The sequence below is a fragment of the Ipomoea triloba genome, chromosome 8, assembly GCF_003576645.1.
Source record: "Ipomoea triloba cultivar NCNSP0323 chromosome 8, ASM357664v1".
Classification (NCBI taxonomy): domain Eukaryota; kingdom Viridiplantae; phylum Streptophyta; class Magnoliopsida; order Solanales; family Convolvulaceae; genus Ipomoea; species Ipomoea triloba.
This window is the reverse complement of record NC_044923.1, coordinates 2,791,975-2,818,686: the sequence shown is the minus strand read 5'-3', so window position 1 is coordinate 2,818,686 and position 26,712 is coordinate 2,791,975. Positions and strand designations below refer to the sequence as shown.

Sequence of the window (26,712 nt, the reverse complement as noted above, 5' to 3'; positions counted from 1 at the left end):
CTCTTGTGAGTTCCCTTGATACTATTCTGCATCACATGTTTGTTAAAATCGACATTTGTATGAAATGGTTCTCTTAGCGGGGTTTAACGAGCAAGCGTGATGAAAATTGAGCATCGTTTTAGAATACAATTCTCGATCTATTACTCGTGAGGATCTATTCCCGTTCTGCAATCGAGTTTATTGTATGTATAGTCTGCATAATGAGCTTCATGTTTGTGAGAGCATTTTGGTTTTGTGGTGGAGCTTAGAGTTTTATTGATGCAATCTGTCTTGCTCATAGAAGGATGAATGCATCAAGTTATAACAGCTGTGGAATTATATGAATATAAACGGACCGCTAATGCAACTGCAAGGTTCGATACTTCAATGTGACTTTTGTAAAGGTGCACCGCGTTAAGGAACTTTAGGCTACACCTCTAATGAGTAAGAGTCGAACTTTAGAGGCATGATCTGTCTCAATTTGGGTGTCACAAGCAAGGACTAAGGATTTGAAGTGGCAAAATTGAAAGTTTTTATTCTCCACTCACTCTGATGATTTGAAGTGAAATATTTCAGACCAGCTGTCCTATCCAATAGAGGTGCCTACAATCCAGCAAGAGGATTAGTCACTGTGTTTAACAGTGAAAACTTTGGGCTAAAAAAAAAAAAGGCAGTATTAGGAGCAAGATGACATAATTTACTAGGGCTTTAGCCAAAGCGCACATTCGAGTAAACGACTGTGAGCGAACTTCGCCCAAAGCGCATATTCAGATAACGAGTACGAGTTTACGCGTAAGTCAAAAATAACATAATTGATATAAGGAAACCGTATAAGGATAATTGCCATAAATAATAAATATTTATAACACTCTCCCTTGACCATTATCTTACCATACAACATTCGGAAACTTCGCTAGAAAAATCCAATGAAAAAAAACTTAATCGAGAATGAGACTATAATAAAACTAAAAAACATAACAATATTGTCAAATGAAATTGAAGTATAATTAAAATGATACATACTTCATAGTTCACGTTGCAACATAGACCATGGTCCATAGTAAAATTTGCCCTGTTCACCTCTACCCTATATAAAACTATTTTGGGCAGTACTTAATTGGGCCTCACTGATTGAACTTAAGAGAAGCCCAAAGTGATCATGCCAACAAGCCCATTATCTCTCAAACATTGAGCTCAAGCCCACATCCAAAGAAGTAATGTTGACTTCAGAAAGAAAAACTGCTGGGGTTTATCTAGGGTTTCTGCCATTGTCAAGCACAACAGAACACTCCTAATTCTCGCGTTTTGGAGTGATTCAATGGAGGCATTGCAGCACCGCGATGCGGATTTAGTGGTTTATCTTCACCCTTCCAAGTCTAAGAATGTAAAGGATGCTATATACCGTGAATTGAGCGATCTGCTTTTCAAGTAATTGCTCATTCTCTTTCCCAGCATTTCCTGCTATATATAGATAGACAAGTATTATATTTGAGCTCGATTCATTTGATAGGAACCGTAGTTACTTCTTATTTGGAGATATCTGTGAGTATACATGTCTTTATAAGTGTATGAATGCAATATTTTGTTCTTAATGTGTATCTATATGAATCCAAAGAAAACGAGAATAAACTGGATGGATGATTACATTCTTAATGTTTTATGGCCTTTAAGCGTGTTTAGCAGTTTAGACTATTATGTTTTAGTTGCATTTGATCATCAAGGGGTTTTTTCATCATATTCGCTTTCTCTTTTAAAGGTTTAATGAATGCTTGGATGGTGTGGTACTGGCTTATGAACCGGAGTTTCGTATTACCTTGGCAAAGATTCTTCCAGGGATTCAACCATATTTTGGCGTGAGATTTCAAGCAAAGTTGTTAACTTTTAATCCAAAGCCAGATATGCTTTTAGGTAGTCTCAGTTGGTTTTATTGTGATCTTTTACAGTTTCAATCTGTAAATTTTATAGCCACAGTGCGTTTTTGAGTCATTTTGTTGGCAAAATATCACTGTAAAGAAGTTTTCTTTTTCCTCAAAGATTTGGATCCTGGATTTCTCAGAGCATTGGCAGTTGTCTTACACTTGGGAAAAGTTATCTTATATTTGTAAAACCTTTGGATTAACCTTGGTTATCTTGTCATTTGATTTCTGTTGTTTCCAGAAGGAGAGGTAGTAAAAGTAGCACCACAGTCTATTCACATAGTTGTTCTTGGATTTTCATCGGGCGTGGTTGCAGTTGAGGATATGTCTGGAAAATTCAAATATAAAATTGTAAGCTCTCCAGAACCATGTTTTCCTTTACGGAGTACTGTTTTACACGATGCAAGATTTGATTGTATTTGATTTTTTCTTCTTCCTGCAGAAGCATGGTGAGGAAGTTTTTGTCAGCAAATCTCATAAAAGACATAAGATTAAAGTGGGAACAATTGTACGTTTCTCAGTCAAGAGGTAAATGCTCGTTTGCTTTTTTATGTTTTTAACCAGTTGCAAACTCTTTTTTTTATTTTTTTTATTTCCTAACTACTTCCTATTTTATGGAGTCCCTTTGAAATTCTCTGCTGTCCTTGTTTGTGCTTTAGATTAGTTTTAAATTTTTTTTTGTCTCTTCTGGAAATCCTTAACCCCGCTTCAATATTTGGGGTATAAAAGCAAATTTTGTGGTTCTATCTCACTGCTATTCGCCTATTCCGGATGCAAGTCAATATAGCGGTAGAGTATTGAGGACATTGTGCTCATCATACTACTAAAATTTATGTTCTTTTCATCTTTTAGCCTTATTTTATAAAACATCTATACCATGATTCATAAAAGGAATTTCTAAACATATCTTCATCTTCAACTAAGAAGAATTTTATGGTTGCAGTTTTGATGTAGAAGTGCTCCACATTTGTGGATCGTTAATTCCCCCAAATACTGGATGTGTTCATTGGTTAGAAATGAACGCAGGAGAACGATGACAAACAGACAGGTATAAAGTTTAAAGTGCTCGCTTTTGCAAAATACAAACATCTTATATGAGATTCAGACACAACAATGCTCAGTTCATTTTGCAAAACTGTAATGCAGTGTATACTCGCAAAAGGCGAGGAATCTGAAGCCCACGGGAAATGCTTTGAGCATGACAACACTAGTATAAACGGAATTTGTGAGTGATGTTAAGGTTGTTTGTTTGTTTCCTCCACTTTTTTCTCTTCCAGAGGGTGTATACAGTCAAACTAAAACACCAAAAGGAGACCTAAAAGCGGGGACTATGAAGGCCAATGCAGAGTCATGCAGGTGAGCCTTTTTAGCCGCCCCAATCGATTTGGTGATGTGTCAATACACAACTTTATTATAGGTGGTGCACTGTGATCAACTGTTGTACTAGTATAGATTTAGGGGGACCTTGGAATCTTTGGGTACATTTGCATCAGTCAGTTTTGCTCTCCAGATGGAATTTTTTGAGTGATTTGAGGTCTCAAAAGTGGCTTTGAACATGAAGCTGCAACTTTTTTTTTTTTTTTTGATGTTTACTTTTGTCCATTGAATGGATTAGATTTTATGGTATATGTATGCAAGTACATTCCATTTGTGCTATGGCACTTATGATTGACTCATTGGCAACATTTCCACATATCATTATTAATGCCATAGTGGGAATCAATATCAGCATTTAGGTATTCTGTTCTTTTCAAGAACACCCCACATATATAATTCAACCCCCCACCCCAACAAATCATTTTCCATTAACTAAAATTATATGGAGAAATAGGTATTTCAAACTTTAATAAGGTTTATTTTCGGAAATACCATCCTTTCTTTTTCCACATCAGATGGCCTCGAGACTTTAAAGTGTGTCGATGTTGATGAAAACACCTGCCATTTCAGTAAACATTAAACAACTGTTTCTTGCCCACAAAAGGCGAAATCCCTCGTCTCAGGGTCCCATCACTGTGACTAAGCTCATTAAGTAGGAGGACCACCATGTGTCCTTGATGTAACTATTTCTTGCATAGTTGACGCAAGATTGTATGTATCACTTGCAAATGTGAGATTGTGTCGAGTGAAGATAGAGACACTGCAGTGCTTATGTTAGCAACTCGTAAAATACATATATCTCATATAGTGGAGAGCGGTTATCATATTCTAAATATTAGAAATACTATCTTTCTAATATAAAATACCTAAAATATATATAGTTATATATTTATAGTTAGGATAAGTTTTAACAACATTTGCATATGTGACCAACTGGGGAATCAATATCAGCATTTAGGTATTATGTTCCTTTCAGAAACACACCATATTCCTTATTGGCCTCAGCTGCATATTCTTCCATGTGCAGGCCTGGTTTATTAATCAGGACAAAAAGAGAAGGGCTTTTGTAACAGCAAATTCCGTGTGATCCGGCCTTGAATATATTTTACTGTTTTTTGTTTTTTTTGTTTTTTTTTTTGTTTTCTTTAAATGAGATACTGATTTTATTCGCTCAATTGTTAATGTGAGCATTATCTGTCTTTTAATTTTTTCTAAAGGTCATGATTTTGGTTCTTCACCAACGGAAATTGTTAAAGTTGATTGCTTTCGCATTGCATGAGCATAGCTGGTTAGTCAATATAGGGGTAAAATTGTAATTTACAATTGTAAACCATTGACATCTCTATTAACAAGTCCGGAACCAAAACCGTCAAAATTGTCACCTCGTGGAAAATTAGAAGGTTAATTTCATATCATATAAATATAAGGACGAAAAGTACTTCCTTTCTTAATACATACAATACTATCTTCTGAGCTTGATCAACTTTATTACAAGGAATCTCTCCTAACACTTACAAAATTTGAACTCAATACCATACCTTTCTTAATAAGGAAAATATTTTACTCTTAACTAAAGTTAACTTATCCTATATGATTATGTACCGATCAATAGTGGAAAACTCTCTGTTAGACTTGAATATTGAGGGGAAACTCTCTGTTAGACTTGAATATTGAGGGGAGTGTCCTGCATCATTGGTTTAGCGGACGAGAAGTATCACTTAAGATTTGTTTTCAGCAATAATATGAGGATTCGATATCTACCGTTGAGTCTCTCGCTTATAGTTTGACAAAACTGGAAAACCTAGGTTATAGAAAAATTATTGAGAGAAAAGCATCTAGCTTTAGGATCTATGCTTGGCCAAAATCTGACACACCAGTCCTCTCTCTGTATATGAACCAGAAAGAATAATCTGAAAGATGATGAGCAGATATATGTCAAGATTGGCTCCTTGGATTCTTATTGAGGTGATAGAAGATTTGAATAATCTTAGGAGCAAACCCAATGCAATGAAGGGCTAAAATGGAATATATATCAATCATGTCATTTGCATTCATCATCTAAATAATGGATAGATTTATTGAGAGTTCTTTTTTCTATTGTTTTGAGTAGGTGAGAGAGAGTGAGTAGTGAGACTTTGTAACTTTAAAGAACAATCCTTTTAGTCAACAAAAGATAGCTGGAACTTTAACTTTCCAGATCCAACATAATTTACTCATATTTCAATTACACCTGCAAATTAAATTACAGATTCGTTAATGGGTTGACACTATAAGACGAAACATGGTCAGAATTCTTTAAGGTTAACGAGTTAGAGTTTTAAATATAAACATAAACATGATTTTTAAACAAGTTGACACGATAGACACGTTTAGTTAACAAGTTTTGAGTCTACAACATGATACGATACGACACAATAACCCGTTTAGGACCCGGTAAGACATGTTAATATAATTTTCATTTTTAAAAAATATAAATTTAGTAATTTCGGTTTTCAAAAAAAAAATTAGTAATTTCTTTAAATGAAACCTACAATTAAATCAACAAAATAATAAAGACATTTAATACATAGCGTACCATAATATTCGTAAAATGATAAATAATATTTAAAAAAAAAACATAACTAGTCCTAATATTGATGGGTGAACGCATTCTTAATGGGTTAAGTAATGAAGTTGACATGATAAAATTTTTAAAAACTTATTAGGGGAGTAATAAACAAAAATCCAATAGGGTAAACTAACTCCATTGATATAATACAATGTATTTTCCCCAAGCAAAAACCTATACACTATTATTTGCAATTTTATTACAAAATATGTTCATCTATAATATATTCCACAAATCTTTGTCTCTAAAAAAAACAAAAATTCTTGTAGCATTTGAAGAAAACATTGAAAGGGATACTTACGTACTTTCTTTCTCTCTCTATACATTATATAAAAATAAATAAATTTGTTCATATAATTTTTTTTTTAGTGACGAGAGAAACTCGCAGTCACTACTCAAAGGTGTCGCATTAGGAAAACCTTATGTGACGGGCTCGACCAAGAGGATGTGACCGCACCTCACAAACTTCTTACTGGGGCAGCAAGAAAAGTCCTGCGCGTTGCTAACACAGTTAGAAAACGAGAATCATGATCCACCAACTTAGCCACGAAGTTTTATATATATATATATATATATATATATATATATATATATATATATATATAGTTCTGTAAGCAGGACTGCATAGCATATATTAATAAATGGGTTGTTAAGATATGTTTGGGGAAAATAAGTTTGGAAGTATTTTATGCTGAAAACAATGAACCTAATAAGTATAAGTGCCCTACGATCCTCAAATCTCCCCAAGGGAGGCATTTTATCATTTTGTGTGTGGAGATGCATGCATGTACTCTTTCCCTTAATTCTTTAAGCCATGCATATGTTTTTGTAATATTTTATTATAAACACTTTTTTTAATTATTACATATAATTAAAAGAATTTAAAACCTAAAGTCACATGAAATATATGCCCTACAATTCATATACATTTTTTTAATAATATATATATATATATATATATATATATATATATATATATATATATATATATATATATATAACAATGAATAATCATAAAATAGTTGCTAAAAAATATAATTGAAACACTTGTGCGTCGTCATATACTGCACATGCACGTTCAGTACCTTGCGAAAAAAGTATAATATTGCACGTGTTCGAAACAATATTACATTCATGTCATATACAATTTTTTTTAATTATATTGTAATGTAAGTGTGTTGGATTAAGGAAGGGTAACGGTGTAAAACCAACCTTGAGAGGACGCTGAAAAGTTTTTAAGACACTGAACTTAAATTGTCACGTTACAGCTTTTATGGTATTCAATTTAGTCCTTTTAATACAGTAACTATATTATTATTTTCTTTTAAACACACTTAAATGATTCAAACTTTTTTCACTAGAATTAACACTTTTTAGTTACTGTAATGCGCGCACATATAATAATAGTAATAATAATAATAATAATAATAATAATAATAAGAAGAAGAAGGTACCCAACCCAATCATGATTCAGCTGCTGAAATTTGATTAATAAATACTTGTAGTTAATTATTAAAAACATATATAATTGAATGCATATATTATATTATAGTTAGTGATACCAAAACACATTGGCTACTAGCTAAATTATTTTTAAAGAAACCGAAGATGGGACATCCTCGCACATGGGTAATGCTTACTATATACCTATTTAATTTAACTAATAGAAATTTCTAATAATTTAATATGCTTTATTTTAATAACTACAACAAATTATTTAATTATTTAAACTTAACAACACTCTTTAACAAATGCGTTCCATTCTTCCATCAGTCAAACTCAACGGCTTCACTCATATTATTATCAAAAAACTTATGGCATGATTGGTACAAAGAAATTGCCCAATTCTTTTTCTACTTAATTTCGAGAATTGAAAATTTTTAAAGTTTTGTTGAGAGGAATTGTAATTCTTTAATATATACATAAAAATAAAGTCTAGAATGTGAGGACCAATTTACACGTACTCCTGAATAATTCTACATCTTTTTCCCTATGAATTGCAACTACTTATTCTCATTCGATCAGTTCTTATATGTACCAAACAATATAATTGAAATTTATAGTAATTCTATTCATGTCTACCAAATAATAAAATTTGAATTTCTATTGTATTCCTACCTTATTTGTTTCTCACAGAATTACAATTCTCTCTCTCTCGAATTTTCTCCTTGCAACAAAATGGCATGTTATAGTTACTTATCCACCAAAAAAGAAAAGTGTTACTAAAGTAAAAAGAAAAGCGTTAATGGAGTTATGGAGTAAAATGAAAAGAGTACATTTAGTATTTTCTTTTCTATTAACCTTACACTCGCTAACATAAACCCCATTGGTCAATTATTTTGTATGAATTGACACGCCAAATTATTCTGTGAACTCCGGTTCACCTTACAAGGTGAGCTCGAATCTAAAATACACAATTTACATACTGAATGTTTACAATACAAATTATGAATATTCAGTATTGTAAATGGACATGAATCCACTTTGCAAGTGTGGACACGAATCCATAGTATAACTATTGCATGACACTTGTCATGTAAAAAATCGCATATATCTCATTGACTTGACCCAATTTATTGGGCCCTACCTTTGCTCGGCCCACGGCCCACCTTTTATATATATATTTTTAAAAAAGTAATAAAATAGGAAAAGGGAATATTATTATTTTAGATAAAGTTTTAAGTTTATAATACTGAAACCGTAACGAACTCTACCGTTATATAAACCCACACATATAGTAGCATCCGAACACTGAACTGTCAAAGGCAAGAAAGACATAGTACGAGGAAAACGCCTTTGGTCGGAGGATTAATTTCTTTCCTTAATTTTCTCGAAACCAAAAAAAAGATAATGTTGGCGTGCAGCAAAATCCGGCACATTGTCAAGCTCCGCCAAATGCTCCGGCGGTGGCGGAGGAAGGCGGCGGCGGCGGCAACTCGCAGCCGCAGTCGCGTGCCGTCCGACGTGCCGGCGGGGCACGTGGCGGTGACGGTGGGGACCACTCGCCGGAGATTCGTGGTGCGCGCCACGTACCTGAACCACCCAATCTTCTCGAAGCTTCTATCGCTGGCGGAGGAAGAGTACGGCTTCGCCGCCGCCGCCGGCCCGTTGGCCATTCCCTGCGACGAGGCGGTTTTCGAAGAAATTATCCGGTTCATCTCCGCCCGGTCCGATCCGGGCAAGATCGCCGCGGCCCGGTTCGAGGATTTTCAGAGACATTGCCACGTCGGAATCCGAAACGGCCTAGAATTATTCCCCGAGTCGCGGCCGCTCTTGCGCGGCGAAAACTCGACTTGGTGAGCTGCTGAATCGCCCAATGACTCGCCGTTGACTCGGGTGAGGACTCGAATTAATCGCTTCCCAACCCTGTTTAATGGAGGCCGGCAATTCAGCGATTGAAACTTTTCTTTTGTTTTGTTTTCTTGATTTCCCGGCCAATTGTTCTCCGGCGAATATGATGGAGATGGCAGCCAGTCGTCCCTGTTTGATTCGGAGAGGCCTCAAATCCTCAAACCAGAAATGATGATTAATGGGGTTTTGTACATTCAACCAAAATTGAAATTGTAGACACACTGTATTTCAAGCAATATTATCCATATTACATATATTAAGGTTATTTGATTTAAAAAAAAGGTTCACAGTTGCAATTCGAGAATACACTTTGAATAACGTTTGTTTTGTGACCCTAGCCGGTAAATACAAATTAGGTAAAGTTTGCCTTGTAATCCTAACCGACAAAAGATAAGTTACTATATATAATTGACTGTTTATTAATGTTTTTACTTCTAGATAAGGTTATTTCTTCGATTCAAACTTAATTTATTGATAAGTTTCCAATGATTGAAATACTCTCTAATATAGTAATGAACTTTGGAGAAGAATAGGATAATGTGATCCAAAAGGCTACTATGTCATAGTGAGTTTGGATAAGTAAATCACCATTCATTATATTCAACTGTGCATGAATAGAGAGTTCGTATTACATTAATATTTAAATATAAGAAAATTGCACTTATAATCATGTTTGACAATTTAAATAAATTTAGTCCATCAATTATATACAATATTTCCTATTCAGCCTGTGGATATCTATTATGTTTTGCATTCAGCAAATTATTCTGTAGATCCGAATCCAAAATACATAATTTATATACTGAATGTTCACAATTTATATACTGAACGTTCACAATTCAATATGTAAATCGTGACGTACGGGTCCATTGTATAATTATTGTTCCAGCAGCAATATTAAAAAAAATAAATAAAAATTCAGCAGGGTCATGTATAGTTATCCAAAACCATTCAACTGGCCAGTAACCCCATCAACTCGCCCCTAAATCTAGTTGGGTTTTGAGAACCACACAGGCACACAAGTTAAGTTGTTCTTAGCCCACCCTGAGTGGGCCGGAATTGGATACCCGACCCAACCCACCCAAAAACCAAGAATCCATAATCAAAACAAACATTAATTTTTACAAAAACAACAAACGTAAGAATGTTTTCCATTTTGATACAGATGATGTCCCAATGGGAGAGAACAGAACAGATCAGACACGTGAACAACCACTACCAATAACCTCTTGTGATGCATGTTTCCATTGGCAAAGTAACCAACAAAAGAGACCGTTTCTCACTTTCTCATAAGCACCACACGTCCTGCAACTCTACTGCCACTTTTTGGAAGGATTATATTGCATGCATGCATGCATTTTCTTACTTTTAATTTACCTGAAATGTAAACAGAGAAAAGGACAACAAGTAGTAGAAATAGCCCATGCACGAGTCTCTGCCACCCTCTCTGTGGTCCTCCTGAGGACGCATCGTTACACATCGTCACACGTCGGTTCATGTTTTGTTTTGTTTTGCTGTTTTTGGTTAGTTGTTGTTCACTAGGTAGAGGCTTCTTGGTTTTGTCTGTGGGTTTGAGTTTTGTTAACCATATAATTTATATAAGTATTGAATTTGAATGGGACGCGAGAATGCGAGATTAACTTATTCTGATCGACGATTCTTTGATTTACGGGAAAGTTCGTGAGGCATGACTGCTACAGGAAAGTGTGTATTGGGTAAAGCACGTCTTGTGACCTTAGCTGACGAGATTAACTTATTCTGAATGGTATGTGAAGATAGAGTAATTGTATTAGGTGGTTCATATATTATAATAAAATTGGATGCTTTTTGTGTCAGAAGGGTGGCTGAATGGGTATTGGTGCAAGTTAAAGAATCCTTATTATATATAAAAGTAATATTATAAATCTACGGGTGAATGAAAATAGATCGATATATAATGTACCAGAAGTTTAGTGTTTATGTACATTAAGGTTTAGGTTTAATACTTATTATTGATATTCATTATTGGACATGTAACTTAGCAAATGTTTGATCCTTTTATGAGATTCTCTCTTTACTTCATTGTGATGTAGAGCCACCATATATAATTTTTACATGAGAGTAGGATTATGCCAAGAATAGTTTAATACTAGGCTTTCCTCGGAATAATTATTTCCCTTGTAAGGGAAATGTTCATTTTTGGTAATAGAATTCTTGTAAATAAAATAATTTGTCAAACGATGAAATACGCTCATTATTGAAAATGTTATTGCATTCTTGACATATTCTGTTAAAGCCTGTTACATTTACATTGCATGTATGATGTATGTTAGTCAATAAGGGATGGAATTATAATTTACAATTGTAAACTATTAAAGTCTCCGTTAACATGTTAGGGAACAAAAATCATTTCAGTGAAAAGACCCAAAACAACTACATTATAATAAATTTGAGGGTCAATAATGTAAACATCAACAATTAAGGAACTAGAATCACTATTAATTTTGTATAAATATATAGACAAAAAAGTTGCTCTTTTTCATATTTATTGTAATAAATAAAAATATAAACCTCATTATGAATAAATTAAATATGATCAGTGATCGTAACAATTATTTGATCATGCAATTCGATACCACCCTTTTGAATAGGAAAAAAAAAACTGCAACTCTACTATACAAAAATCATTACACCATATATAATATTCATTAAAAACAATAATGTTAATTTGCTTTTATCATTGTACCAAGGCTCAGGGCCGTATCTGAGCATGTCTAACATGTGCGGCCGCACAGGGCCCCCAATTTTTGGGGGCCCCATATTTAAAAAAAATATATTTATATGTATATATAGTTTACAAAAATTTAGGCTAAATATATGTAGATTGGACCAATTTGTGACAAGATGAAATTGAGCCCAATTGACAATTGCTTTAAAAACTCTCTCTCTCTCTCTCTCTCTCTCTATATATATATATATATATACATACATATATCCTAATCCAAAAAGATTGCAAATTCCGTTCCGCAATTATATTTCATAAATATAATCCCACATCTCAATTAGACAATTAGCAAATTCTTAATTCATAACCCTATAAAATACGGCAATACCATAACGAAATTCAACAATTCAACAATTCCTAATTCACAGTTCGGTAATTTTGTAAATCGCAAACCGCAACTCAACTAATTCTTCAATTCTTTTTGAAACAGATGAGTTGTTTTCCAAATGCTACTACTGCATACCGAATATTATTGACAATCCCGATTACTATTGCCTCTGCAGAAAGGAGTTTTTCAAAGTTGAAATTCTTAAAATATTACTTACGATCAAGTATGTTGCAAGAAAGACTCAATAGATTAGCTTTAATCTTCATTAAAAATGAGCTTTTGGAAGAAGTTGATATCAAAAGTTTGATTGATGATTTTGCGTCTAAACGTGAACAATTCATGTCACTTTTTAAATAAAATTCTAAATGTATTTTTTATACAATATTTATATTTTGATATAACTTTTTGAACAACTATTATTTATATATAAAAATTACTCGAAAAAGGGGTCTAAATTAAGATATGGCACAGGGCCCCAATTTTTATTGGAACGGCCCTGCCAAGGCTAAATCTATCAAGATTATAATCTTTTGCAAGAGTAAACTTCAATATTTGCTAATGTTAATTGAAATTGCAACCTTTATGCTATATATGAGTTCTATCATCATTCATTATATTCTTGAAAATGCAAGGAATTAAAAGATTGGTTGAAACTGGATTTGTGAATCATAACTCAAGAAGCATGAGTCAATAATGTTCACAAGGCTAATTGTGGCTCATAAAAGACAAGAAACTATGATGACCAAACATGTAATGATCATAGACTCGATCACACTATGGGGAAGTTGGAGAAAAACGTGAGTGCAGATGCAATCATTGATGCATGGGATGACACACTCTGCAATATTTGGAAAAAAAGAAGAGTAAAGTACTAAAAAGCATATATATATATATATATATATATATATATATATATATATATATATATATATATATAGGGCCCGTTTCATGTATGAACATGTGATGTGAACCTCACACACCGTTGAGATGTGAGATTGGACAGTCAAGATATGAGGAATGATGCATTGGTGTATTCGGGCCGTTGTGCAGTGGGTTTTTTTTAAAGTTATTTATAATTATTAAAATAAATTTAAAAATTAGTTTTTAAAGATTAATAAATTAATTATTTTAAAAGATCAATGGCCACGTCAATATACAATGTTACTTTCAGTTTAATTGCATGATTTTGGATTGTTTAAAGACTCAATTGTAATTTTTTTTAATTAGATGTTCTAAATGTAATTTTATGTGTAATTCAATGGCCTATTTCACATTTACTCCATTATTTAATTGGATTAGTTAAGATATGTGTGTTTTAATATGTACTTTAACTTTATGTCACATTAATTACTTTTAGGTTAGTTAAGAATTGTCTGTCAACTTTAGCCCATTGTTTTAATTTTTTTATTTATTTTTTTTTTTTTTATCAAGAGAACGGAGGGGAGAACCCAGAGAAAAACAAAGCAGCTTAGTGCACACCCCCAGTCAAGCGATCATGGAGGACTAAAGAAGCTAACTCATTAGGAGTTTCAGACCAAGTGACCACACCACTATTAGTCGAGAGAGCCTTCTTGGCCATAGCATCTGCTAGGCAGTTTTGGTCCCTCAACACGTGGGTGAAACGAATGGCGCCAAACGTTTGCGCTACAGAGATACAACGGCCGATAATATTGTTGTGCTGACCCAAACTTTGATGAGTACCCCTCAGCTGATTGATTGTCACCTTCGAATCACTTTCCACAATTAGGTTGGAGATTCCTTTATGTGCCGCCATTCGTAGACCTTGAAGCACTCCCCAAGCTTCGGCTTCCGCAACCGAACATCGGCCGATATGGTAAGTGAAACCTTCGACCCATCGACCTGTATCATCCCGCAAAACACAGCCGCAGCCCGCCGCACCAGTGGCGTTAATAACACTACCATCCACATTGAGCTTAAACCACCCTCCGGTAGGTGTTGTCCAACTGTCCGATCTCGCGACACAAATCGAATTCGGCGTCACCCGAGCTGCACGTCTGGAAAAACTACTGTTGATCACCTCTTCCTGCCTTTTCAGCCATGCAAGCTTATGAGACAGCAGGAAACTTTTCTGCTTAAACACCTTAGCACTCCGCCATTTCCATATCCACCACAAACGAATCGCGAATCGCTCCGGCCAAGTGATGGGAATACCCATGTATCGATCACCATTAATCTGCACCTTCAGCCAGTCTGCCCAATCAAGATGCTGGAGTCCTCGAACCGCTTGCGTGCCAAGATCGGCCTCCCATATCCCTCGTATCTCCTTACATTGTCGGAACAAGTGGTTGCAATCCTCATGATGCCCTGCACAAGAAATACAGTAAATGTTAGAGGTCAGGTGACGTCTCCCTCTCTCGACATTAGTTAAAATTTTCTCATGCATCAAAAGCCAAACAAAAAAACAAATCCGGTGGGGAACTTGAAGGCCCCAAATCTTCGTCCATATAGTCATTCCAGATTGTGGTGTTGAATGGGTAGCTACTTCATACGCAGATGATAAAGAGAAGAAGCCCGATTTGTCCAAACCCCAGCCAACTTCGTCATCCACAGTATCATCTCCCGAAAGAACAAACCCAGCGAGTGATTCAAGAATATCATCCGGAATGAGCCCTGTAAGCCTTTCCCATTTCCACCCTCGACCTTCCTCCCAATAGTCATTAACGGTGGCATATAACTCCGGTAGACTCAGCGACGTCGTGAGGTGAGAATGCAAAGGAAATGGCTTGAACCATTTGTCCATCCAGAACTTTGTAGATTTACCATTTCGAACCTGCTGTACCAGTCCCCTTTCCGTGATGTGCTGTGCCGACATGATCCCCCTCCACACATTCGAAATATTCTTTGATGACTGGCTCCACCGAGGGTTGGCATATTTGCTCAAAATCGTCCTTGCCCAGAAACGATCATGTTCAGTATGAAGGCGATACCGCAGCTTTGCCATATAAGCTTGATTTAGAGTCTGTAGTCTGTACAAGCCCAAACCCCCTGCATGGATAGGCGTTGTGACCACTTCCCATCTAACAAGGTTCATTTTGGATTGAGAATCGGGGCTAGTGTGCCCCCAGATAAACCTCCTAGTGCGTTTCTCGATTTCCAAACAGACTCTCGCGGGCAGCACGGACGTCTGCATGGTGTACGTAGGGATGGCATTAAGGACCGCTTTTGCAAGTGTGACTCGACCAGCCACAGAGAGGGTTTTAGTTTTCCAGCCCTCCAATCTACCGTTTATACGGTCCAATAACTCAGTAAAGTGGTGGCAAGTCACTCGACCATGAATCGACTTCACCCCGAGGTATTTCCCTAGATCATTAGTCTGTTCGATTTGCAACTGATTGGAAATGGCAGAAGCTAGAACAGGTGGAACATTCTTTGAAAAAAACACCTGTGACTTAGCAAAATTAATTCTTTGGCCAGACGCGTCACAAAACTGCAACAGACAATCTTTAACAATATCGACTTGCTCCAAAGAAGCTTCCGTGAAAAGGACCGTGTCATTCGCGAAACACAAGTGAGATAACGTAGGGCAAGAAGGTACCAACCTAAGCCCTTTCCATTCCCCGAAGTCCACTTTCAGGGAAATCATTTGGCTTAATTTCTCAAGGCAGAGGACAAAGATAGCCGGTGACATAGCGTCACCTTGACGAATCCCTCTTTCTGGCCTGAAGTGCTGGAGCCGTTCTCCATTCCAGTTAATCGACATACTAGGTGTTCGGATGCAGTACATGATCAAGGTAATCCAATTCTGGTCAAAGTCGGCTTCCTGTAAGGTCGACTCAATGAAAGACCAAGAAAGTCGATCATAGGTTTTTTCAAAGTCTAGTTTAATAGCCATGTGGCCACATTGACCCCGTTTAGTACGCATAGAATGCATAACCTCTTGAAAGATGATAACATTATCGGAGATTTGTCGCCCCGGTACAAACGAGCTTTGGAAAGGCCCTACCAACGTCGGAAGAATGCACTTCAACTTGTTTGTGATGGTTTTGGTAATAAGCTTATAGCTTACGTTGCACAAGCTAATCAGTCGGAATTGTTTAATCGTTTCTGGAGACTGTATCTTCGGAATGAGAACTAACAGTGTGTCGTTGATTTCCCTCGGAAAAGTACCATTGGTAAAAGCTTGTTGAACCAACTGGTAAAGACTGTCACCCACAATCTTTGATAAAAGGCTGCATGGAAGCCATCTGGGCCTGGGGCCTTGAACGGTGCCATAACCATGAGAGCAGCTTGGACCTCATCCTTCGTTACCTCTCTATTAAAAGAGATCCAATCAGCCTATGGTAAACAGGGGAAAGCTCCTCCTAAAGCTGCGTGAGGAAGAGACCGGGATTCACTGGAGAAAAGGTCTTCGTAGAAAGCCCTCACATATGATTTTAGGGCCGCCGAATCCGTAATCCAACAGCCATCATCGCCCCTTAAGGTAGTAACTGTGTTACGTGCCCTTCGAATGGTGGTTGCAACATGGTAGTAGGCCGTGTTTCTATCGCCTGAAGCTATCCATTCCTCCCAGGACCGCTGGAACCACAAAAGCTCCTCTTGATACAGAATATCTTTGTATTCTTCCATAAGCTTTCGTTCTAACTTAAATAGAACGACATGGGGAGAAGAGGTCAAACGGCGTTGAACACCAGACAAGCGAGCCAAAACCGCTTTTTTCTTGTGATGTATGTTCCCAAAAACACTTTTGTTCCAACCTGCAAGGGTAAACCCCATACGGGCTACGTTAGTACAAAAATCAATACTTGTATCCCAGGTGGTGTTAACAATGTCATATAACCCGTTATTCGTGAACCAGGCTGCTTGGAATCTGAAAGGAAAAGGCCTGACAGTAGGAGTACGCGCCGCCACTTGTATCAAAATCGGTGCATGATCCGACGCGACTCGAGGGAGATGAGAAACTACTGCCTCCGGAAAGCGTTGGCGCCATTCAACGTTACAGAAAGCTCTATCTAAACGGGCGCTTTTAGTAACACCACTCGAAAAGGATTTAACCCAGGTAAATTTTGGACCATTGTAGCCCATGTCGACGAGGCCTTCCGATTGGATCCACTCAGCGAAATCTGAACTACGTTGAGACGAGAAGGTGGTATAGTTATCAATGTCCTCCCGAGTGATCACTGAATTAAAATCGCCAGCAATCAAAAGAGGCCCATAGAGGTTGTGCTTAGTAATGGTTAACTCAGCCCACAACCGGCGACGTAAATGATGAGTCGGGCTGCCGTAGACCACCGCATAAAACCAAGGATTTTGTTGGTCGCTCTTAACCTGCAAAAGAATGAATTGAGGGTGAGTAGCAATGACCGAGACATGCGAAGATTTATTCCAAAACGTCCAAATGCCTCCACTGAAACCCACCGCCTCGACCCGAACCCAATCGGAGAAACCCATTTTCCTGCAGATTAAATCTGCTCGGGCACCCGATATTTTGGGCTCGACAAGGCTCAAAAAGGTTGGTTTGTGGGTGTGAATGAGATGGTTCAGGACACGGTGGAAAGCTCGCCCCCCCGCGCCTTAACAGTTCCAAACTATGCAGTTCATAAAAACAAACAACAAGAGGAAAAGGAGACAGAAAACAAACAAAAAACAAAGACCAAAAAGACGAAACAGAGACTCAAATAGAGGTGGTGGCAGCGCCACCCTCCATCTGATTGTCTCCAGTCGGATCCTCTATCTCCATAACAACATCGCCTTCCACATCCAAAGCATCTGGAGGGTCAGCATGGTGCTCCGGTGAGGTTTCTGTCGATGCAACCGGAGTCTTCTCTGGAGATTCTCCATTGACTACCCTGGTTGAATTAACGACCTGACCCCCGTTCTCGCCTCGGACAACCACATGTTCATCCTCTTCCGCCGCACGTCTAGACCTAGAGCCGCTGGCCATATGACGCCTAGTCGCCTGCTCCTTCGCTAATTGATTCCCCGTTCGGCCCTCTGCCCTATCATTAGCAATCTGGCGTTCATTCACAATCACATTGGCCCTTCTGGACGTTGCTTGATGGCGCACAGCCTCCGAACCGCTCACAACAGGCTGTTTGTCTGCTCGTCGCCTCGGCTGGGCTTGGGTCGCATTTTTAGGGACGGTGCCTGAACCGTCATCAGTCTCCAAAGGCGCATAACGGGAACCAGAAGCTCCACGTTCGTTGCCAGCCCCACCGCCGGGGATACGATTGGCAGGCCCCGAAACTTGCACTGACTGGCGCCGCTCTTTCCGCGTTACAAGCATCCAGGAGCCATACGGTTTCGGTCTCTGCGCAGCATTCGTGCTAACTGTAGTATTCACGACAGGGGTCGCATTGCGAGGTGTAGACGTGGCTTGATCAGCCACCGCTTGACTGCTCTCCGATTCAACCGCCGTATGATCAACCGCATTGTGAGGGCACGAATCTTGTCGATGTCCATAAAGGCCACAGGAGAAACACACCAGATGAATGCCCTCGTATGCCACCTTCCAAACCTTTTCTTCCAAAGTAAACGTCGAAAGAAGCAACTTTGTTATGTCAATTTCAACGCAAACCCTTGCAAATTTTCCCCTCGAAACCAAACTAGTGGTGTGATCCACGCGAACAGTGTGCCCAAGTTTATTACCGATTCTCCTTAAACAAAGGAGATTATAATACTCAACGGGAATGTTGGGAAACCGAACCCACACCAAGACCTTCTCAGTCGTGTCCTCAAACGGATCGAAATTAGGCACCCAATCCTTAACAATTAGGTAGTGATCAAGGATCATCCAAGGGCCTTCAAACTTAGCGAATTCCAAACCCTCCACCATCCCGAAACGGACTAAGAAGTAGTCGTTTTCCAGCGCTATTAATTCCATACGTCCTTTCGGGTGCCACATCGAGTTCAAACGTCGCAAAAGGTATGCATAGCCAACACGTCGACCCATCACTTTGATAATCAAAGATTGCCTCCATGGTGCCCTGATTTGATCTTTTTCTTTCGCAGTGAATCGGATCCGAGGACAAGTTGGATCAGATTCCTCTAGCCCCGGGTCATCATCCCCCATCTGATCGTCCACATCATCATCGTCGGAGAGAGATGCCAGCAAGAACGGAGCAGCACCCGCACTACTTCCCACTACCGAGTCCAGATAAGATCTAGGTAGAGCGTCCGCAATCGGCGCCGGTGGCGTCATCTCAGCACCGAGATCTACAGTGGCACCGCGTTGAACCACGCCATCATTCTCGATCTGCATGGTCGTACCTGTATGCTCAGTCGTTGGCGTCTCTGCTACAACTTCCGCAGGCGATAGTTGCTCCGGGGGCGTAATCTCATCCGGCACCACCGCTGTAGTACCGGAGTCATCCTCAGAAACCTTCCGTTTCCACGTGCTTCGTTCAAGCAGATCGGAGTCCTCAGAGGACCGTTGGGAGTCGAGAGCGTTTTCGTGTCCGTTCATATGACTCAGATGCCAGGATAAATTATGGTAAAGTAAGTGGTAACCCATTGTTTTAATGATAATTGATTATGCTAGTATATAATTATAATTAATACAAAAAAGGGAAAAAGTTGCTTTTAATTCCTAGGTATTAGACACCTATTCGGAAGAAGATGTTAAATCTTAAGCTTATCAATTGTCTTAAGCTGTTTTTTTTTTAAACAAGAAACTTCATTAAGCCAAAACAGAGTTCAAACAAACAAGACCGGCCAAACACCGGGGAATAGAATCAAAAAGCTCACAAAACTCAACGCCTACCATAGACAGCGATCGCTTAGCTATAACATGTGCTGGCATATTAAATTTTCGACTAATAAAAACAAGAGAAGCCGACTCAAACTGATGCAAAAGCTCACAGATCTCATCAATTAAACCACCGAAGGGAGTATAATTGCCCCCGGTCTGAACCGCATTTGCAACAACCTGTGCATCAGTCTCAACAATCACATGCTGCCAACCCCTGCCTTTTATCCAACTGAGAGCTTCCCTTGCTCCCATAGCTTCCGCCTCACGAACAGAAAAAAGGCCTTCAACAGTTCGCATAACCACTCCGTGAATGACCCCGGCATCATCCCGGACCACCCATCCAAAACCCATTCTGCTATTCGCGAAATCCATAGCAACGTCAACATTGATCTTCACAAACCGAGGGGGGGGGGGGAGGATGCCACATTCCATGCTCAGGTTGTTGAGTAACACGACGCCCCAAACACATTTGCACTATAGACCGCTTTCCAATTTTCCACAAAACAGAAAGCATAGCGAAGCAAGGAAGCAGGATCTTTATACGTGTTGTTCCAAACCTTATCGTTCCGGTTTTCCCAAATAGCCCAGCAAACAACCACCACCTTCTCGCACATCTCCCTCGACAACACCCCCCACATCTCATCCACCCAACCTTGAATCGAGTCCACAAACCCCAACTCCCAATCCTTATCAATAATCCTCCAACACTCGTGCGCAAATCTACAATTCGCGAATAGGTGAATAGCAGTTTCTGCCTCAGAGCCGCATAAAGGACATAACAAATCACATTGCACCTGTTTAATAATTAAAACATCTTTAGTAGGGAGCTTCATAGTACATAAAGTCCAAAAAAAAACATTTCAACTTTGGTGGCAGCAACAAACGCCATACTCCAGTCCAACCATAACTCCCATCATCCACACACAACCCTCTCACTAAACGATAAGCACTCCTAACCGAATACCCTCCATGTTCCTCTCCTGTCCAAAATAAAGAATCCTGCCCAAGCATGGAAAGAGTAGGAATACTCAAAATAAGAGAGCAATCTCGTGGGCAAAAGATATCTTTCAATAAATCCACATCCCAAGAAGTTGTACCACTCAGAAACAGAGACTTAACAAGAGGATTATTCAAATAATTCGGCTCCGGGGTACACACCAAAGGATTATCACAAAGGATTGTCTTAAGCTGTTAAGTTGATTATTTTGATTCTTATGTCAAGGTACTTGTTAGTTTTAGTTCTAATTATGCATTTATTCGAATATTTCTTGTTAAAATTAAAAGTGAGAATGATATGGAGAACTAAAATATGCAAAACTTAAGACGAAACTAACGACTATCAAAACATATATAGAGACTGATATAGTTACTTTAAAAAAAATTAACGATAACATTTATAATATCATATAATCCGGATTTTATCTATTACATATTACTACTACTTGAGAAACTCAAAAGTATTTTTTTCCTCAAAATAAAAAAGCTATGTTGTTGTTATTATTATTATGACATTTGTCATTCTCATTATTGTGAGACTAATCTGAATTCAACTTGAATCATGCTCACAAAATCTGAGTTGAGAGAAAGTTTGACCAATATACATTAATTTCTTTTCCATGTTTAACTACTATATATGAGGATATATTTGAAAAAACTTTCTTCATATATAATTGGTATTTTATTTAAAATTTTTAAATTTAAAACCTTGTTTATTTAAGAAATAATTCTTGATAGACCATTTTAGAATTTACCATCATCGTACTATATTCTAGGTGGGGGTTGGTAGGAGAGACTAAAGTTGTATAGGTGCAAAGGTGAGGGTCCCAAATGGTATAATTTGGCTCCCAATTATTATCCCTCTTTTTTGTAATCCCTTGCCCTCCGTTTCAGGGTTGCCCATTATATGCTTTCGTATCAACAAAGCATGGATATGGGTTGAAAAAAAAGTTCACCAAATAATTAATAATTAATTAGTGAGGAACTCATCTTTTTGTGATGTTATAAAAATGTAGTGACACATAGTGACTCTCCTAAATAAGAGGTTGTGAGTTTGAACTTTAGTGGGGCGGTATTGACTCTTTGTTATTTGTGCTTCAGTATGTTGAGAAAGTAGTTATGAACATATACTACTATATATTGTAACAGAGTCAGTAGTACTAAAAAAAAAAGTCAAAGAATGACTCATTAATGATAATGCCATTGCGAGTTTGGAGAGTGGGAGCGTGTGTCTTAAATAGTACAATCTAGCCTCAAGGGGCTCGATCAAAGTGTCTTGAGTCAATTCATAGGTTAAACTTCGTGGGAATCTGTCTAGAAGGTAGTTGTTATCGACGAGTTGAGGATGTAAACTCAATCCCTAGTCATTGTCCCAAACTTCACTCCTGTGATCAACTATGCGGGCCAGTTGAGAGCAAATATTTATACATAGATGAAAGGTAGTGACCTACTATTTTAATTTCTTTGAAGTTAAATATTATATATCATCAAAATCAAATGTCTAACGTCATATTAGAAGATAAATATTAGAACATGAATTTTGAAAATAAATGTAACATAACGCTTATAGTATTTTACTAATATTTAACTAATAAACTTATGTGACGTATTGCATTATTGGGCAATTTTCAACGTTGACAGCTAACAACGCATATATGAACATAGAGCATGAAATTAAACTAACTACTTTGAATATCTATGCCGTTTTATACGCGCCTATATTATATTCCCTATAGTAAAATGGTGGTCTTAATTCTTAAATATATTGCAAAATGTTTTACATGATTATAAAATGAGTAGCCAACTGAATAAAATATATTTTTCATATAAAAACGTCACGAGTTTAATTTTTACCAATAATATATATATATATATAACATCATTTTTATGCATAACATCATTTTATTTTATCCTTCGCGTCATCTTTGTTTGGTACTACGTAAGACCAGGTTCATTCCCGTAATAGTATAAATCTGGATGGATTTATATAATTGTTCATTAGTTAACACTTAACATCACTAGGATAAGCTAGCCTTCATAAATCATTCATCTTTTTGAGTGATTAGACTGCCTTAATCAAAATACTTCCAACAAAACATCTACTCAAACTTTATGAAATTAAATATATGACTTTTTTTTGGATGACGAAAGAAGCTCACAATCACTTAGAAGTATGCACTGGACAAATTCGCTCTTGCATAATAGCATACAAATCACACAGAAGAAGTAAATCGCACTAAAAAGATATTGCAATGAGTTTAATCAAAAGAGTATTGACCAGAATTAAACTCGTGATTTTCATGTATGAGAATCATGTTCCAATCGCACGATGACTTTTTGGGAAATATATATATAATTTAATTGGTGTCTATATCAGATTTCTCCTCTAGGTGAGAACGAAGTTTGACTACTTTTCTATTTAGATTTAATAGTAACTCATATATACTCAAATAGTTTTATTTTCTATGCCACAAAATTTTAAATAATAATTAATAATCATTTTAAAACAAAATATTATGACAAAACTCAATGTTACATATAAATTATTGCATTTTATACGGAATAATATATAAATATATTAACTAAATTTATAATACTCCAGGCAGAGTATTAAAATATTCAAATTCAATTCGATTCAAGTCGTTACACAAATTACTTGAGTTTAAACTCAACTCAACAATAATTGAATCAAATTTAAACATTTTTTAATTGACTGAGAATACCTTAACTGGCTTGCTCCCCAATACAATATTTTACACAAATTTTAAACGCCTTATTTGAATCAAATTTAAACATTATTTAATTTTGAAAGTTCAAAAAATTTTACAATATTGTATAATTGATGCTATATATATAATTTGTATTTTTATATAACTTTGACAAAATATATGATATTACTTATTAAGATAACGTAGCGCAATTGACAACTTAGGTTGATTACCTCTTTATGGTTCTTTATCAGCTACAATTACAAGACGAGTTTCGTTCTGAGCGTACCTCCAAATAGAGCGGTAATAAATGTATTGGTCTCCAATAATTAGGCAAAATTTTGGATGTATCTATGAATCGGGAAATCAAATTATTGATACACAATTTTCCATTTAGAGAATAAGAGTGAATTATTGAGCCTAGAGAAGATCTTTGTATTGTCTGCGGTTCCATTTGCTTTACAAAAGGAAAAAAGATAATTACATTTATATCCCGTCTAGTTCATCAGTTTTTTTTTTTTCTTCCAAAAATAGAATTTAAATTTCAGATGAAAGAAATTATTGAAAATATTAATTTGGTTTTGGTTTCTTAGAATAATATTGATTCGATGAATAAAATTTTCCCTCAAATTTGAAGAATTTAAATTCAATAAAAAATACTCTCATGAACAAAACAACAAAAATGTTTTTCTTCAAATTTTAAAATTACAATTTCAAAAGAACCTAAACTAGAAATTGCAATTTCATGGTTGGAGTTCCATCCTACCAAACACCCCCTAAATCACCATATATGAGAAAGACCGACACTTTTCTGAGAAAATTTGCCATTATTTTTGGTCCCAAAAGCCAAGCAGAACCCATTATTATTTTTTAGAATACCAACTCAACCACACACCTAACTACAATAGCACCCTTCCAAATATTGATGACGTGAAATTGTCCATTTTCATAAAACGTGTTGTTGCTTTCTCTTCTTATGTGTTTTTTTTTTTTAAATAACGTGAAAAATCCGTTATCATTATTCAATAGTTCATATAAAATCATGTGTAATAAGACGCAAATTATATAGGAGTAGTAAATAAAACTAGAAAAAATATTTGTAACAGACACAACTGATATAATTTTGACAAAAATTTAACTTGTGACTATCTGGTACGAGAATCATGTTTCATTCACTCTGGTAATGTGTTGTCCGTTGCATGATGAAGTTGATGTCGATGGCTTATGCATTAATCTTGTGAACAAATTAAAATAATTTTCAATCCAGGCAATATCCGTATAGTGTGGTCTATTCTGTGTTTCTTAATTCGCCCCCAAAGAAGACAAATCGTATTACTACACGTGTTTCGTAATTAATTAATTAGTAGTCAATCATCATTGGAATTAATACTGCGTTATAAAGTTGTTATCAACAACATTAATTTTGTTTACGAATACCTATACAAATGTTTGCTTGAGTACTAGAATTCGAGGTGCGCATGCATACAAGATTCTTTCCAAGTTTGTATTCTCGTTTGGCTTCAACATTAATTTAAACAATATAATATTATCACTGAACGATGAATTTTATCCCATCTTAATCTTTTTAAATTAATTTTAATACTTTAGTGTTAGTATATAAATTTTATAATAAGAATGTACATAGTGTACGCAATAGTTCCCGACTGATCCCTATCTCACAAGTGCGTGCTCGAACCTTTTAGGTCGGGAGGCTGAACCTGCTTGAATAGAAAAATGACTCATGAAATGTCTTCTCATCCATACAATCAACTTTAATTTAGTCCATTTAACGCAAAACACGTGACGTGACCGATCTAACTGTCCCATAGTTAGACGCCACGGTACGCATACCCTTCACAAATTTACGTTTTTTACTCTGACTAAAATGGTCATTTGATTAAGAAAAATGTCAGAAGTCCAAAAGTAACAAATAAATCAATACTTGAAACGACATTGGTCAATTTTAAAGGCCAGATTAAATTTTCCATACAAAAAGGTCAGGGACAGGGGTTCAAACTCTCTACCTTTATTAAGGATAAGATGGCATAACCACTCACGCTAACCAAGCTGGTTAAAAGATTAAAATGGTATTAACTCTTTCCCAAAATATAAAACCAACCAAATGTTTTTTTTTTTTTTTTTTTGAAACAAAGCCAACCAAATGTTTAAATGATTATAGAATCATATGGAACAACAATGATAGGTCACATCAACGATTGATATAACTTATTTCCCATCATTTTTTTTAGTTAAAAGTATTTTTTAAAATGCGAAATTAATGACTTTTGTCTATAAATTCTCCTTCTCCGATCCGGTGGTGTTGGTGGGCATTAAATATTTTTGTCGGCACAGGCTTGGCATGTCGTCTATGATACAATTGGACAACGTTAAAATAACAGAACCGGAATTACACGACCGACAGCTGCCGTAAAAACCACAGGGAACGGTAAAAACTCGCCGGCGTTCCTTTTCGCATTTCTCCGTCGGAATTTAATGAATGAATCTTGTCGCGGAACTAAGATAGATCGCGGTTCGTACGCCCGAATATAAAGGGTACCCTACTAGAATTCTCCATTATTGTAGTAATTTCGTACTAAAGTTCCTAATATTATACGCAGCTTGCCCATTAAATCTGATGGTCGGGTTTGCCCCAATATCTATGCCACTGGTTTAATCTTTGATCTCAATGATGATAGATGGTTTGTCCGGTTAAAAAATAGCATAAAATGATATGGTAAGTGAATATTTTGTGGTACAAATATAGGTTAGTGGTAAGAAATATCACTGGACTACTCAGTACGTACTGGGTGTCTGCTCGGTAGCCGACTAGAGAGACGTGAGAGACTATTCCCGATCATAACTGACCTGGGAGCTGATTGAACCGAACTAAGATAGTGGACCGTGCAGAGGCTCAGCTGGTAGTAGTATTCTCTTGCCTTGAGATCTGCACCGACCATCTTAGGTCAGGATGAACTTT

The 26,712-nt window shown here is 36.7% G+C and overlaps 4 protein-coding genes across 4 annotated transcripts; 2 read left to right on the top strand and 2 right to left on the bottom strand.

Annotated features, from left to right (window-relative positions):
- The first annotated feature begins 1,249 nt into the window (after positions 1 to 1,249).
- Positions 1,250 to 3,605, top strand: LOC116027801. Its single transcript, XM_031269558.1, has 6 exons — positions 1,250 to 1,407; positions 1,736 to 1,887; positions 2,137 to 2,246; positions 2,338 to 2,423; positions 2,839 to 2,943; positions 3,042 to 3,605. Exons 1-5 carry the CDS (start codon positions 1,298 to 1,300, stop codon positions 2,930 to 2,932), a joined length of 552 nt encoding a protein of 183 aa, XP_031125418.1. The 5' UTR covers positions 1,250 to 1,297; the 3' UTR covers positions 2,933 to 2,943; positions 3,042 to 3,605.
- A 5,052-nt stretch (positions 3,606 to 8,657) lies between these two features.
- On the top strand, positions 8,658 to 9,501 carry LOC116028006 (auxin-induced protein 6B-like). Its single transcript, XM_031269806.1, has 2 exons — positions 8,658 to 9,216; positions 9,351 to 9,501. Exon 1 carries the CDS (start codon positions 8,731 to 8,733, stop codon positions 9,178 to 9,180), a length of 450 nt encoding a protein of 149 aa, XP_031125666.1. The 5' UTR covers positions 8,658 to 8,730; the 3' UTR covers positions 9,181 to 9,216; positions 9,351 to 9,501.
- A 4,290-nt stretch (positions 9,502 to 13,791) lies between these two features.
- LOC116027569 lies at positions 13,792 to 17,732 on the bottom strand. Its single transcript, XM_031269271.1, has 3 exons — positions 16,631 to 17,732; positions 14,748 to 16,541; positions 13,792 to 14,648 (listed from the first exon to the last, which is right to left on the bottom strand). The coding sequence occupies exons 1-3, from the start codon at positions 17,730 to 17,732 to the stop codon at positions 13,792 to 13,794; spliced, it is 3,753 nt and encodes a 1,250-aa protein (XP_031125131.1).
- Positions 17,733 to 19,959: 2,227 nt separating this feature from the next.
- On the bottom strand, positions 19,960 to 20,403 carry LOC116027568. The gene has a single exon (XM_031269270.1). The coding sequence runs from the start codon at positions 20,401 to 20,403 to the stop codon at positions 19,960 to 19,962; it is 444 nt and encodes a 147-aa protein (XP_031125130.1).
- Positions 20,404 to 26,712: the final 6,309 nt, after the last annotated feature.